Genomic DNA, 17,290 nt, shown 5'->3' with positions numbered 1-17,290 from the left:
CGATCTTTCGAGGAGTTAGTTCCTGCATGCAACGTAACTTCGGTCGATTTTCTACTACGTTTATAAAAGACGATCGTTGCATATACGTTTTAGCTGCCTACGTTTACCTGAAACTTCCATTATCATCATCATCGTCATCATCATCATCATCATTATCGTTGTTATCATCACCATCATCATCATCATCGTTATTATCCTCATCTATTTCTTTTCTTTTCTTGTTGTAGTTTTTATTTGTTTTATACTTTTTCTTTTTAAATATATCTTTTCATTTTATCCAATTTCTTTCTTCTTTTTTTTTCTTTTTTTTTTTTTTGAGTAAGCTATTTCGATATGTCGAGAACTTCGTTATTTGCATTAATTTAGGTGTTGGATAATGAGAATACAGGTTCCTTTTTTTTCGTTTTTTTTTTTTTTTAATTTTACGTTGAACTTTAATACGAATTACTGTAATATTATTTAAATCGTTAATATTATTTTGGAGAATTTGATCAATTGAATTGAATTACGTACGCGCTCGAACGAAAAGAGCATGAATATCGATTCGTAATTAAAATTTGCAAAATACATCATTCGGGTCAATTTCCAAGTCACGGCTCTGTTTCTTCTTCTTCTTTTTTCTCTCTTTTCTCCCTTTTTTATTTTCTCTCTCTTCTTTTTTCTTTTCTTTCTTTCTTTCTTTTTTTTTTTTTTGAATTATGTAATCTCTTTACGTACAATGATGTTGCAGTGGGCCTCGAAACCGAGGAGATTATGTTATCGCGAAGAATTTTTATTAATTTTTTTATCGTTACAAAACAAATGAAACGACACTTTAGTAAACATTGACTCTTGTGAATAGAAAAATAAATACGACGACGATGATACCCTAGGGAAATTTATATCGTTCGAACTATACTAACAATTTTCTACTGTGTTGCCACCAACATTCACGGTATAACGAAACAATTGTTCCCTCTTATTTATTTATATATTCATTTTTTCTTTCTTTCGTTCTCTTTTTTTTTTTTTTCAAGAAAGAAAAAAGAAAAGGAAAAAAGAACAAAGGAGAAAGAAAAAAACAGATCCATACTATCTCAATTCTCTCTTCTTTTTTTACCGAGGCGATATTTTTTTTTACACTACGGACTATTTTTACGTCGTTAAGGAACGCTGCGTTTTTCTTACGTCGAGCGTGAAGTATTTGCGTAAATAGAGAGTAGATAAGAGGTTTATATAATGGTCGTGGTTTTCCGAAAGTCGTGAGATCGTCATTAGCGAGAGTGTGAAACTTGCGTCGAGGATTCCCGTTTAAAATTACGCAACAAAATTCTCTCTCAGCTTTTAACGACTTGCAAGTTTGCAATTTGAACATAGTTACATAGAGACATGCGACCACGTAAACATGGATATGTTACGTACGTAAGAATGTTTCCAAAATGTCTACTTATCCTTTTTCTTTTTTTTTCTTTTTTTTTTATAAAAAATTATATATAACATACATACATACATACACACACACACACACATACATACATACATACATACATACATACATACATACATACATACATACATACATATATATATATATATATATATATATATGTATAGGTGCTCTAGATAGGTGGAATAGATAGTTAAATATATAAAATAGAAACGTTGGAAAATTTGATGAAAACGTGGGCGTATGTTCTGTTTCATTCTCTCTTTCTCTCTCTCATATACACACATACACATATACATATATATACACGTCACACATGGAGTCGTTTAAACCGTTGACGTACTCGCATAAATCCCGAACGACTTCGTGACGTTATCGCGTGGTTTGCGTTCGAACTCAGTGCCCTTTTCCGTTTCTATTACGATTATCCGAAATTTCACGGAATTTTAAACGAAACGTCAGCTTCGTTCGATTATTTCCAGATGAACGATTTATCTACCCCCGCCTCCCCTCCTACATACTTTATTTCTTCCATTATTTCTCAATCTTCTTAGAATCACATTTTAATATTTTTCCTTTCTAAGATTTATCATGGTTACGTATGACGAAAGTCTTGTACGTCATCAAACGAGCGATTAGAAGTTCATGATTCTTTGAATAATTAATTTTATATACGTGTGTGTGTTTGTACATATACACAAAACGTACATTCCTAAAGAAATCCTTCTCTTATATAACTTTCTTCATTTTTTAATATGTATTTCTTAAAAAAAAAAAAAAGATCTAGAGAAAAGAAGAGAAGGAAAAATGAATGAACAAATAAGTAAACAAATAAATAAATAAATAAATAAATAGAAACAAAAAGAAATAACCATCGTCGATAATGAAACATTTGGACTAAAACTAAGTACTTTTTTTTAATTGGAATAGAAATATCGGTATCTATTACCGATCGGTCTAATGTTCAGTTTACCTTACTAGAGTTGGATATAGTAGGAACGTTAAACGCTTCTAAACATCGAACGTAAAACCTACCACGTGTATAAAATCGATTCGCATACGTCGGTCTAATGTTTTCAGTTCCATGAACACGTATTTAGAATTCCAATAGTTGGTATTATAGAATGTTAGTTTACTGTTATCAACCGTTGATAATGTTACTTTACAACGTTCGTTTGAAAATAGAAAATGGTGTTTCCAACAAACAGTTTGGTTTCGTTCGTTTCCTTCTATTTCGATGGAGATAGATATATCATTGAAAATCCTTAGCGGATACGTTCGAATATGAAACACATTACTGCGTTCAAAGTCGAGAGAAGAAAATCGATATTACCCAGGTTCGCCCTGATACACGAGCCCTCGCTCGAATGTTATATTTAGATAGACCCTTGCCCCGTTATCAAGTAGCAAGGTACGACGGCGTTCCTCCGCACAATTGCCTCTGTAAACCGATATTAATGTGGTTAGCGATGCTTCTCGACAACATACATGTTAAATATCTATCCGTAATATGTCGAACGAGAGATGTATTTTGTCTTAACTGATATATATGTATGTATGTCGTAGGTATTATTGTATATCTACATGTATATATACATATACATATATGTATGTACGTATGTACGTACGTATATACTTATGCATGTTTCTATATAGGTGTGTGTGTGTGTGTGTGTGTATTCGTTAGTTATGCGAAAATTCACGATATAAATTTTTAGAATTTTGTTCGAATTTCAGAATATAAATATTTTATTCGAACACGTTAGAGATCATTTTAACTTTTAAACTTATTAAAATTGTGCGCGAGAGATTCCATCGAAATTTTCATTTTTACGGTTGGAAGGGATATAGCTATGTTTTATAAGGAATAATCCATGATTTTCATTTTCCAGGATGGTTGGGATATGATTATGTTTTCTGCGAAATAATTCGCGAATATATATACGTGTTGGTCGTAGAGAATCGTACGATTGAAAAATTCAGATTTGATAGTAAAAATAATTATACGAGTATACGTTAGAGAAAATTCTAATTTGTCGAGTTTTAATATTGTATAAGATTCTAAGGAGATTTTTATTTTAATGGGTGAAAATGATACGGTTACTTTTTTCTCGACAAAATTTGAGGAACATCTGTGTTAGATATTTCACGATTTAATATTTAGAATTTTCGATAGATATTGTATTTAGATACGTTAGAGAAAATTCTCATTTCTTGATCTTTAATCCCGTATAAAATTATTTCGAGAATTTTCACTTTTATGCATGGAAGGGACATAGCTACGTTTCCTAGGAAATAATCCATGATTTTCATTTTCTAGAGTGGAAGGCATATAACTGTGTTTTCTAGGAAATAATCCGTAAATATATCCATGTTGCTCGCAGAGAATTTCGTGGTTTAGAAATGAAAGTTTGATGTTACTGATAATTATATAAATATATATATTAGAGGAAACTTTAATTTCTAATTTGAAATCTTTTATGAGATATTTTCGAGATTTTCATTTCGAAGGTTGGAAGGGATCGATCCTTTCATTTGGTTTTTTTTTCTTCATAATATCCGAGTTATAAATGGGTTTGTGTGTGTTTGTGTTTGTGCACGCTGGATGGAGATTATATATAAAACGTAATAATTTTTTTTTTTTGAGTATAGAAAGAGTTATTAAAATGATTTTTAATTTTTTTTCTCTTTATTGCTTTTTTTTTCTTTTTTTTATCTCTTTTTTATTTTGAACATTTCGATCGACTGAAAAATATAAATTATTTTATATTCGTTATTACCGTAGATCGAAATAAGTATTTATCTGATCGAATAGGTTTTAGCAATAGTAATCGTGATAAGTCTTAAGTGCAATGCCATTACGAAATACCATTGCATCTGTTTGTCGTTGGTCGAGTGACTCGAATGCTCGAGGAATAACGAGAAAACTTTTATTCGAAAGTAGGATGAGTAAAAATTATGAGATATTTTAACGTTTCCCATAGATTAAAAATATATATCCCATCAAAGTTATTTGGAAGTGAAAGAATATATCTTATTTATAATCAAAGTATATTATAAATCAATTAAAATTATATATTATATCATAGAAAGTATTATACGTACATATACATGTATGTGCATATGTATGTGCGCGCGTGTGTGTAATACTGGATAATTATATTATATAATTCTAATTGATTTATTATATATATATATATAATGCTGTACTATTATGAAGTATACATATCTAGAGTTTTATAATACTCTATAAAATAGTATAATAAATAATAATATAGCATTAAATATATGATAATTTTTATAATAAAAATAGTATACTTAATAAAGAATATAATATATAAACATATTACAGTATAGTCATAGTATAATATAGTATAATAAATATAGTATAGTATATTACGTACATACATAAAAGCATATTAATTTATATAATAAGAAATATATATATTTTTAATTGAATACAATTATATAATATTCTTAATATGTGTACATATTAATGTGCATATATTAAATGAACATTACATTAAACAGGATATATATTTATTTCGAAATAGATTAATATACATATATATATACACACAATATATAATATATATACACACACACAACATATATATATATGTGTGTGTGTATAGTTGAAATAGTTGGAATGAGTTAGGTTCGAAACAATTTTCATGTTCGTGGAATGATTAACGTTACGAGTTTGGCTCGTTTTACGTGTGTTAATAAAGTATGTAATCGATTGATAAGTTTGCCAACTTCATTAGTAACGATATCTATGTAAATTAAAGTAATTCACATCTACAACTGCAATCGCCATAGTTTTATATAAAATGTAGCCATGTTTTTTATGCCTTAAGATAACTTCTTCGTAGTGGAACTTGCATTTTACAAAATTAACACAAGTTTTTTCATATTCTGCCTGTTCATATTCTCTCTCTCTTTTTCTGTCTTTCTCTTTCTCTCTCTCTCTCTCTCTCTCTCTCTGTCTCTCTCACACATTTCCTATCATTTTTTAGTTATCTTTTATTTTTCTTCTTTTTTCCCCTGTTTCGCACGCTCGTTAAAATCGTTTCGAAGAATACCTACGCGTGTCTATGTAGAAAAATGAAGAAAGTAAAAAAAGGAGAGAGAGAGAGAGAGAGAGAGAGAGAGAGAGAGAAAAGAAACGAAGAAAAAAAAGGAAAGAGAAAAAAATCGAATAAAGCAAACAAATTTTTACAGCACGATAATCCCAAACGACCGACCGACTACATGTGGCGTTGCATTTTAGAAAGATATTTTGCTATTTTTTTGTCAGTTTCTTTATTTTTATTTCTTGTTTGTTTGTTTGTTTTTTGTATTTCAACTCGTGCCACGTATCAGTACTGATGGATTGGTAATCCTACTATCACATGCACCATCGAAAAATTTCTTCACATGAATGTTTCAAAATATATCCATTGATTAATCTCCGAGTGAGCTTGGTCCGATGTGTTTCTTTCTTTCTTTCTTTCTTTTTTTTTTATATATACATACACACACACATATATATATATATACATATGTATATTCTTTTTTTCTTTAAAATTCGTTTTCTGTTTTTTTTTATTTTTTTATTTTAGTTTCTTCTCGCTACATCTGTATCTCGAATTTTTTTGCGAATCGTTATTGCATGCACGCGCGCGTTGTATTCCTGGTTTATTTAACGCTTGTTATTTTTAATATTTCTCTTTATCTTTTTCTTATTTCTTTTTTCTTTACTTGTTTCTCTCTTTCTTTATTTCTTTCTTTCTTTATTCATTTATTATCTTGATTTATTTTATCTTTATTTATTTCTTTATTTTGTTATTTTCATTTCCATTCCCATTCAAATTTCCACGCGAGGAACTTTCGGCGAAGCTTAACGCGAATTCTCAGAATTCATTCGTACCTGTTTGGAACTGTTGCATTTTGCATTTTGCATTTTGCATTTGCATTTGACCATCGAACGAATATTGAACGAACGAAAATGAACAGGAGCGATGTGTAAGATTATATTTCGTGTTCGAGTAAATTAGCGATTTGAAATCGTTGAAATTCTACAGACCTCTTTTCCCACAAAAATCGTCAATATAAGTTGAACCACGTATATTGTCACTCTTGACAAGAAAGAAACAAACAAACAAACAAACAAACAAAATAAGGAAAAAAAAAAAAACAAACAAACAGTAAAGAAAAGTAAAAAAGACAAAAAAAGAAAAAGAAGAAAGAGAGAAAGAAAAAAGAAAGAGGATTTTCGAAGTAGTAGCTAAGAATTTTCTTCTTCAATTTTTTCTCTCTCTTTTTTTTTCTTTCTTTTTCTTTTTTCTTGTTCACAATAACTAGCGTAGTATATCATATGCCGCCGCCAATAGGAGCATCCAGTAATAGCAGCAGCAGCAGCAACAGGCGATTTCTGGTTTGGTTAGCAGGTCGCTGCTCGCGTTATATACCCATTGCTACCTGGTTGCTAGTACGATCTGGTTCTCTCTCTTTCTCTCTTTCCTTCTCTCTCTCTCTCTCTCTCTGTCTGTCTGTCTGTCTGTCTGTCTGTCTCTCTCTCTCTCTCTCTCTCTCTCTCTCTCTCTCTCTCTCTTTATCTCTATCTCTATCTCTCTCTTTCTCTCTCTCTCTCTCTCTTTCTCTGTATGATGTATTGATTGGAAGCTGGGGCTACAGGTGGCTTTCCGGCGCTTGCGCCATGAGCACAGGTATGAATAAGTTCTCCTTCCTTTATTAAAATCCCCCATGAGCTTACTAGAGCAATCGTTAGCTCTCGGCGATCCCTTTTTACGTCCAACCAACGTCGTCCGCTTTTTCCCTTTTTTTCCCTTTTTTTCCTTTATTTATTTATTTATTTATTTATTTTTTATTTCTTATTTTTTTTTTTACTTCGTCATCGAAAATATATAACGAAGAATGACGAGACTTTTATACGAAGTGAACCTGGCCTCTCTCTCTCTCTCTCTCTCTCTCTTTTTTTTTCCTTTTATTCTTTATTTCTTTTGATCAGTTAAAAAAGAAGAAGAAGCAATAAAGAGAGAGAGAGAGAGAGAGAGAGAGAGAGAGAGAGAGAGAGAGAGAGACAGACAGACAGACAAACAGAGAGACATCTTCCCGCCATTTGTTATTTTCTATCTTCTTCGACATATTTCACTTTTATTCCTTTGAATTTGTTTTCTCCTTTTTTCTCTTCTCTTTTTCTATCCTTTTTATATTCTCTTTTTCTTTTCTTTTCTTTTCTTTTCTCTTCTTCTTTCTTTCTTTTTTTTTTTTTTTTTAATTTTTCTCATTCTTCTCGTTCTTTTTCTTATCTCTTTTCTTTTTCGTATACTTGAATTCACTTTCTCTCTCTCTCTCTCTCTCTTTCTCTCTATCTATCTATCTATTTCTCTCGAAGAGACCTGTCTTACCTCGAACGTTCTCTTTCCACTTGGTCTACTACCCTTCCATGGTTTTTACTTGGTGTAGAGCGAAGCGTTTCACGGTGTAATGGACGAAGCTTGAATGAGCGTGAAAGATTCATGAGCAACCGGCTCGAAGACCGACCTCGAATCGTTGCAACTTTGTAATTAGTGCCACTGCACCCTCCACTCTCCTCTTCTCTCCTTCTCTCCTTCTTCCTTTTTCTTTCTCTCTTTCTCTTTCTCTTTCTCTATACCTCTCTCTATCTCCTTCATGTATAATTTATTAGAAACAAAATTTTCTAACAACCGTTATCTTATATTTTCTATTTATTATTTCATAACTTATATGTTCTATTTATTATATCGTAACGTTTAGAATTTCTCCAACGAAATATTATGTCCAATTAATTTTTCGGTTTGAGTATCATTCGTTCATCCGTACGATCTTTATCGAGAATATTTATTAATATTCGCGTTTATGTTAATAATGAAATTCGATAGAAATACTGTCATTCGTTTGTATCGATCTTTCGAACGATTATCGAATGACTTTTATAAAATATGAAATAAGGCGAGAATTAAAAAAGAAAGAAAAAAAAAGACGTATGACAATAATAATAATTTAATTAATTTTTATTTATTTACTTATTTATTTATTTATTTATTCATTTAGTTTTCCGATAATTTCTTTTTTCTAATTTATTCGAATAACGAATTAAATGAATATGATCAGATGGATTAGGTTGGAATTGTGTAAAATTTTACGACGATGAAAGTCAGAGTTTATTAAGTTTGAGAAAAGAAAGATATTATGTATGGAAAAAAGAAAGAAAAATACTGGAAGAAATAGAAGAAAAGATACGGTATAGAAGAAAGAAAGAGTGAGAAAGAGAGAGAAGACGGAGAGAGGAAGGGAGAACATACTCTTTTTTTTTTTTTTTTTCTTTGCGAGCAGCGACCGCGATACTACTTTTTCTTATGACTGTCCCGCGGGATGTTATTTTTTCACGTTCCATCAGAAAGTTTGCATTTGCTTCTATGTTCGTACTCTTGAGATAACAGATATTTCCCTTTGTTTCCTTTTTTTTCTTCTCTATTTTCTTTTCCTTTTTCTTTTTTTTGGTTTCGTTTTCTTGTTTCTCTTTTTTCTTCTTCTTCCCTGATTCTTTTTTTTTTCTCGACGTAACGCTCATTCGCTAAGTTTTACATGCATTTCGCGGCTCGGACGTTTTGCATTAAACATCACGAGCCGCGAACGTCATTTTTCTGGGATTTTAAAGCTCATAAAACTTCGATCGTTATATTAGGAAAATAATAGAAAAAACAACAATAGAGAGAGAGAGAGAGAGAGAGAGAGAGAGAGAGAGAGAGAGAGAGAGAGAGAGAGAGAGAGTTTCCATAAATTTTTTTATTTTATTACATTTAATACCGTCATAAAAAAGAAAAAGAAAGGAAAAAGCTGTAATCCTTATTATCGCAATCGTTCAATTAATTCTTTATGACCCAATGTTTTTGGTCATATGAATAAAAAGTATTGTGTAACACGAGTCATATTACAACTTAATTTAAAAAAAAAGAGAAAAAAAAATAGAAGGGAAACTTCTTACGTACGAATTAACGATCAATTTTATAACAATATTCTAAATCGAGAAGGAAAAAGAAAGAAAAGAAAAACAATATTTTCCGACAAAAGAAACACGTAAGAGATATAAATCGTGCGTTGTTCAATAGTAATTGAAAATAATTATTTGTATGGCGATTTCGACAGGTCCTTTCTTTTCTCCTTTTTCTCTTTTTTCTTTTTCCTTTTTGTTTTATTTTCCATTGCCAGTCAAATGAAAAGACAAGAAAAAAGATAAATAAATAAAAATAATACAAGAAGAAAAATATATTCTGAAAGAAAAATAGAAATACGCTATACTCTTTCATTGGATAGAATGATATAGATACGTATAATAGGTACATATCCATGTATATTTATTCGAGGCTAACATCGTATCCTTACAATACGATTCATCCCTTACGTATCCATCCTTTAGTATGTCTCTCGTTATCGGTTTGGAGAAAACTCGGAGAGCGGTACTATTTCTCTCTCTCTCTCTCTCTCTCTCTCTCTCTCTCTCTCTCTCTCTCTTTTTCTTTCTTTCTAATGCACACATATATTTATATATACGTATACATATAAAAATACATAGAGGTTCATACACTTCCATATATGAATATATATATACATATACATATGTATATATATATATATATATATGTATGGTACGTTTTGGTGGTATCTAGACTCGCATGTGTGTATACGTAAATGTATAGAGGGGGATGGAACAGCACGTCTGCGCGATGTGAAGCAAGGGGTGGGAGAGAGCAAGAGAGTCTCTTTAGCGGGGACCCGACGTGCTTTTCTACCCTCGACGACGACAGTCCTGCCGCACCACCAAAACGTGCCACATAATCGTGAGTAGATTTTATACATTCCTTCGGTCCTTATAATCTCTCGTACTTTTTACGCTAATTCTTTGTTTTTTTTATCTTTGTACTCCCTCTCCTCTCCTCTTCTTTTCTTTCTTTTTTTTTTTTTCTTTTCTTTTTCATACCGACATTTTATTTCAAACGAATAAGTCTTTCTTTTTTTGGTGTCAAATTTCTTTTTGCCTTTTACACGCGATTGAAAAAGAAAAGGAAAAATAAAAAGTGGACGAAATAACACACGCGAGTCACGTTTGGTTCGTCGTAATTTTTTTTTTTTTAATTCTTGTCTTTATTATATATATGTGTGTATATATATATATATATATATATATGCATATACGTATACATACGTATATGTATATATCATTAGTATTTATCAACGAATCTCGTAGAAAATTAATGAAAAAAATTAGTTCACCTTTCTTTTTTCTTTTTCTTTATATTTTATTTTTCATTCTAGTTTCTTTGTTCTCTTCCTTCGTTAAAATAAATAATTAAGTAATTGAATCAGTGTATTGAGATATTTTTCAAATGAAAAGTTTCGTTCTTCGATAATTATTATTTTTTATATTATTTTACGAACAATCGAACATTTTTCCCCGTATATATACATGTCTATGTATCCCATTTTATATGTACCTTGTTCCGATAAAACTTGATCATTTTCATTCCATACGTTCTCCCTAGATCCGCGTTAACTCGAGTTTCTTTCGAGTTGATTTCATTATTTAATCGGCTAGTGAATAAGTTAGCGTGCGATGGAAATAGTCATTCGAGTGATCGATTCATAGTTTCTTATCGCCCTGTTCGTGTTCTTTCGATATTATTCGTTTATATAAAAAGTCAAGAGAACGCGTAATAAACGAACAAACAAACAAACAAACGAACGAACGAACGAACGAACGAACGAACGAACGAACGAACGAACAAACGGACAGACGGACGGACAGACGGACGGACGGATGGACGAACGAACGAACAAACAAACGGATAAATAAATCAGTAAATAATTAAAAGAAAAAAAGACAGAAAAAGGGACGACAGAAAATACACGAATGAAGTAATAGTGAAGAGATAAAAATGAAAATTAAACAAAAAAGAAAACAGAAAAAAGAAAGAAAATAAAAAGAAAAATCGATCGAATTTTTACGTGGCTAACCCTTTTGGCGTTTTCAAGCGATAGGGGAAATGCAGTTATGTAGTTAGTAAAACGAGATTATGAGCGTGGCGGAGCAGCGCTTAAATTTCCATTCGCTTTGACTTCCTTGACTTTTCTCTTGTCTGTTAACGTTCTACGAGGTTGCACGATTTCCAACAAAAGGATATCATAATTTTCTTTAACATAAGTATACTTTATGTAATATAAGAAAGCTTGTTTGTCGAACAATTGTATTCGTATTCTCGAAGCTACCCTTGTCCTGATCACAATCCCTTTTGACAAACTGCCATCGATCATTTTCACTTTTCATAGAGAGCTGTATTTATCGTTTGATTGTTTTAATGTGTTATCAAGTCGATGTATCGATCATTATGATTATCACATGAGCTCAGAAATATCTTAAGTCACATTATATATGTGTTTATAATATATATATATATATATATATATATATATATAATATATAGATTTATATATATATATATATTTTTTGTTCTACATGTAATTAATATTCCCATTAATTCGTACATTAAACGAAAATGTCTCTTTGTATCGGGTGATATAGATTTGAAATTAATGAGTTGTACGTGTGTCCTTTACTAACCCTCCCCTTTTCTACCCCCGCCTACGCTGTTATCGGAAACTAGACAAGAAAAAAGAAAACGGAAAAAGAAAAAGAAATTATATGTTCGTCGTATCGTATCTTTTCGTTCTAATTCATTACTTCAAAGTACGATTGAAAATCGAGACACGAATATGTGCGCTCGTACATCTTTCCGTTTAATCTCGTACATTGAGATTACATAAAAAGAAAAGTGCAAAGCGATCGAGAGTACTCTCGGACGATTCTGTGTTCTTGTTGTTGTTAGAAAGAAAGAAAGAAAGAAAGAAAGAAAGAAGGTAAAAGAGAGAGAGAGAGAGGGAGAAAGAGAGACATTTATACGAGTAACGGCCGGAAAGGATCACTTTCTGATTCGTTTACGACGTGTCACGATTATCTTTAACTCATTCTTTCACATTTTCTTCGAAACAGTTACGTGATCGTGTATATACAGTAAAACAATTTTTATAGACATTAGACTTTTCTATTTCTTTTTAATGTAGATTAGAGAAAGAAGGTTGCGCCGAATTGAGATATAAAAACGTGACGAGAAAATACGATTTTCTATAGGATGCCAAGTTCTAATGTGTGTATGTATGTGTGTGTGTGTGTGTATATATATATATATATATATATATATATATATATTGAATGTGCACATTTTATCTATATGATAGATAAATTTTGTATTAGGGACATTCTAAAGGTGAGAGCTAATAAGAGAAATATGTTGGTCACGTATACATATGTAGGACATCCATGGTTTCAAGTTCGATATATATCGAATATCTGTAATCCATATTTCTTTCTTTCTAAGGCTTTACAGTTTTTTATATATAAGCAGAATATGAATATTTTTATGGATTGATAAAATACTATATAAATACACACACACACACACATATATATATATAGGAATTTATGTAGGAAGTTTGAAATACAATATAAAGGGTGGGTTACAAAATAAAAATGTTAATGTTATAGTATATATACATATATCCTCGTATAATACTCATTCTCTATCTAGATAAATAGCGGGCTTAGTAGGTCGTCTGGTAATCTTAATATTCTCTTCACTTTGAAAACGATGAAAAGAAAAGACGAAGTAGGAGAAGTGGAAGTGGAAGTAGTAGAAAAAGAAGAAACTGAAGAAGAAGGAGGAAGTGAAGAAAAAAGAAAGAAAGAAAGAAAGAAAGTAAGAGAGAAAAGAGAAAGAAAACACAGTGTGTAAAATATAGCTATGATTCTCTTATCGTTGGTGGGAGTGAAAAAGAGTAGGGGAAGTTTTTCTCAAAGCTCCCTAACTTTCATGCAAATCATTTTCTTTTCTTGGACATACACACACACACACATACACACACAAAGATGAAATGAATAAAGGGAAGCAACCAACTCTCTCTTCGTACGATCCATACTGCATCCAAAAAACCGAATCGGTCATGAATATTTTACGATCGTATAATCTTATTCCTTTTTTTCTTTTTTTACATATTCCCAATGACGATTTCGCGTGAAAGTGCAGGTTTTTATCGAATAAAATAAAATTAAAAAGAAAAAGAAATAATAATAACAGTAACAACATTAATGATAATGATTATTTCATTATTAAATTTCATTACTTCAATGTACTTCATTTCAATGATTTCGCTTCCACGCGTTGTCGTTGAATAAGAAATGAAAAGAAAAAGGTAACGAGAAAGATGATATAATTATTAATGAAATAATTATAATTATAACAAGAACAAGAACAACAACAACAATAATAATAATAAGAATGACAACATAAAAATAAAATATAATATTCTATAATTGTTTCGAGATTAACTCCTAAACGAAATCACGTAGAAACAGTTCCTTATTTTCGTTGTGTGTCGACCACCCCAATCTCCTCTACCTTTACCCTATCACCCCTTAACCCCGTAGTTCGTTCTCTCGCGAGGAACGTTACGCAGCACTTTATACCTGCCGGGCGGAACTCGATTTGCCGGAGAGGAAAGTTGCGTTCTGCAAGAAAATCATTAAAGCCTCTCTCTCTCTCTGTATGTGTGTGTATATGTGCGTGTGTGTCTCTCTCTCTCTCTCTCTCTCTTTCTCTTTGCTAGGCGGGAAATAGTATTTGTTTGACATGAAAAGCTAGCCAGTCCTTCGAGAAACAGACCTAGTTAGTAATTGTTTCATAGGGGTTGGAAAGGGAGATCATGAAATTTTCGTCTATTAAAACAAAATTCAACAAAGTCCCTTCGTCGTGTTAAACAATATCGTTAACGTTGATTTTCTTTGATAGCTTTTGAAACTTTTTGTTTCATATTTTATTCTTATTTGTTTCTATTATTTCGAAGATAGATCTTAAATTTGGAAGACATCGTTTTTTCGTCCGTAAACGTTAGATAAATGAAAAAGAGAAAGAACATGAAAATCGTTTCAATTTTCAAACGCGAGTTCATTTTCAATAGTTGTGGTCAATAGATCTTTTGTTATTATTATTACTATCGTCATTGTTGTTATTGTTATTATTGCTATTGTCATTATTATCATTGTTAAGTTTCTTTTTATCTTTATTAACTTATTACTGATTGAATTAATTTTAACTTAATGCCAAAACGTTTAATGTTAACCGCAAATTCCATTAATTAGTTTCATAATAGGGGAAACCTTATTTTGTGATAGTAATAGTCATTGTAAATAGAAATGACTTTCTGGTATATGAAACTCCAAGTTAGTATTATACTTTGGTCCCATTTTCGTTGATAATGATATTATGAAATAAAGAGATGAGAGAGAGAGGGAGAAAGAGACAGAAAGAGAGAAAGAGAGAGAGAGAGAGAGAGAGAGAATAAGTGAGTGAAAGAGTGAAAGGGTGAAATAATCAATGATGCAACAAATACTACGATATCATCGACTAATTTAATAAAAATTGTTTGTTAATAAGATAATTCAAATCAATCGTTATCTCATACGTTTATTAAATTTTCAAGTGTCGTTTGCGATCTCGTGTGATTTTTTTTTTCTTTTAATTTTTTTTTAAAGAACGAAGTCTTCATGGTTGTCAAGATTCGAGCACCTTTTCTTCTTCTTTTTTTTTTTTATGAAAACAATAATTGATTATTGCCTTTTGATTAGTATAATTTTGTTTGTTTAAGAAAAGTTTCATTAATAATTAATCGAATTAACGTCTACAATTAATCTGATTAATTTTCATTGATGCTTTAATCAATTCAATTTTATTATATATTTTAACGCAAATAACGTTTGTTATCGTTAATTAGTAGGTTCTCCTTTTCTTTTTGTTTTATTTTTCTCTGTTTTCTTTTTTTTTCATCTTTTTTCTCTTTTACGATCTTAATTCGTAAAATCATATTGTCGACGAACAAATGTATTTGTATGCGGTCAGCCATTTTTTTTTCTTTCGTTTTTTCTATTTTTTCTTTTCTCTCTTTCTTTCTTTGTTTTTTTTTTTACTATCGTTTACTTACGTTTGTAAAGAAACTTCATCGAGATGAAGTTTCATCATGGAGAGATTTTTTTAAACGAATTTTTTATACTTGGATTTTTCCTCTCATTCTCTCTCTTTCTCTCTCTTTCTTTCTTTAAGTTCGATCGAAGTTATTGACCATCGATAAGTTAACAGCTGTTTGTGGTATAACTTTTTAACTATATATATTTACCTATTATTTGATGCATTATTTATACTTTCTCTCTCTCTTTCTTTCTTTTTTCTTTTCTTTTTTTTTTGTTTGTTTAACTAAAACAACCTTGACAGATGTTAAAGAAGTTTAAGTTACATGATGAGTAAATTGATTATCCTTACCACTTTTTTTTATCTCCTCCCTATCTCTTATGTTTTTCTAACGATTTCACCGATAGCAAGAGGTAAATAATGCAAGTTTTTCCATATGTACACGTTAATTACAGTTCAAAACTCTCGGTGTTCTATCGTCGATAAATCGTGTATTTTCTTTCGTGATTCAATTAGCAGTTATCTCATCATTAATTAACTTCATTGATCGTATCGTACAATCGTAAAAAAATATACATGTACGCATATAAATGAAGTCTGTTGTATCGTTCGTTGATTATGTTGCCTTTCTATCGTTTTCAAATGAATTGAAAAAAGAAAAAGAAAAAGAAGAAACTAATAATAATAATAATAATAATAATAATAATAATAGTAATAATAATTTGATTCATTATTATCATTATTATATTTAATGTTATATTTCATATTAATTATTATTATAATAGTAATAATGATAATAATAATAATTATTATTATTATTTGATTTATTATAAAAATCCATGTGATAAAAAATGTCCATTGAAATGGACAGTCACATGGCAATATATTTGTAAAAGTGAGTTCAGAGATGAAAAAGTCGACGAGAATAAGTTATAAAAATCACATTCTCTCTTTTGGGTTACGTATATCCATCGATCAGCCCAAAATTTCAAGTTTTCATGGGACATCTCAATATTCCTGACGGCTATGAAATGTTCATTTTTCAATGAAAAAACCTTCTATTTACAATGTCCACGTTAAAATATATAGGATATATGTACATAGGAACCCATATATCTTTTCGCGACATATATCGTATATTTAAAAAAAAAGAAGAAAGAAAAATAGAACGAAAAAATAAAATGAATTTTTATTGCGTGTACTTCCAACATATTTTCACTTTTTCTTTTTTTTTTCTTTTTTTAAGATGGGTAAAAAGATTCTTAAGTTGTTCAAAATTTCTTAGCTTCTTTGGAAAAGTCAATTTTTTTTTCTTTCGATACTACCCAAACTAATTTCTTTTCCGTATTATAAAACTGCAAGTCCGGAAAAGGAGTAGCGATTGATTTTTCAAAAATCACTTACGAAGAATCGATCCATTTAGAAAATTTTGTTTCCAAACCCTGTACAAACATTTCTTTTTTTTTCCCTCATTTATTCGCATCGTACGTGAAATATAATAATGATAATAATCATAATAATAATAATGATAATAATAATAATAATAATAATAATAATAATAATAATAATAATAATAATAATAATAATAATAATAATAATAATAATAATATTAATAGTAACGATATTTCATTGATTAAAATTTCTCAATAGAAAATAAAAAAACCATGTAGATAATAATTTAAGCTTCTTGTCAGATTCATACTTATGAACAACTATAGCAAGTAAACGGTAAATTATAATATGCAATCCGGTTTTCATGGAACCG

General features: G+C 30.2%; 1 protein-coding gene across 8 annotated transcripts in view; it reads left to right on the top strand.

Annotated features, from left to right (window-relative positions):
• Positions 1-17,290, top strand: part of LOC127068909 (uncharacterized) — a 117,074-nt gene that overhangs the window by 10,072 nt on the left and 89,712 nt on the right. For 2 of the 8 annotated variants that reach the window (XM_051005297.1, XM_051005296.1), the window contains exon 1: positions 10,212-10,293. The exons of 3 other annotated variants lie outside the window; for them this stretch is intronic. Coding sequence is in view for 1 of the 5 variants with exons in the window: in XM_051005295.1 (XP_050861252.1) it covers positions 1,369-1,397 (29 nt within the window). In the remaining 4 variants the exon portion in view is untranslated. Of the gene's footprint in view, positions 1-1,100; positions 1,398-10,114; positions 10,294-17,290 lie in introns of those variants that run through there. 3 more of the 8 variants (XM_051005295.1, XM_051005302.1, XM_051005301.1) reach the window with 3 other exon arrangements.

The sequence above is a fragment of the Vespula vulgaris genome, chromosome 14, assembly GCF_905475345.1.
Source record: "Vespula vulgaris chromosome 14, iyVesVulg1.1, whole genome shotgun sequence".
In the NCBI taxonomy this organism is placed as follows: domain Eukaryota; kingdom Metazoa; phylum Arthropoda; class Insecta; order Hymenoptera; family Vespidae; genus Vespula; species Vespula vulgaris.
This window is presented reverse-complemented; position numbering and strand designations above follow the sequence as displayed.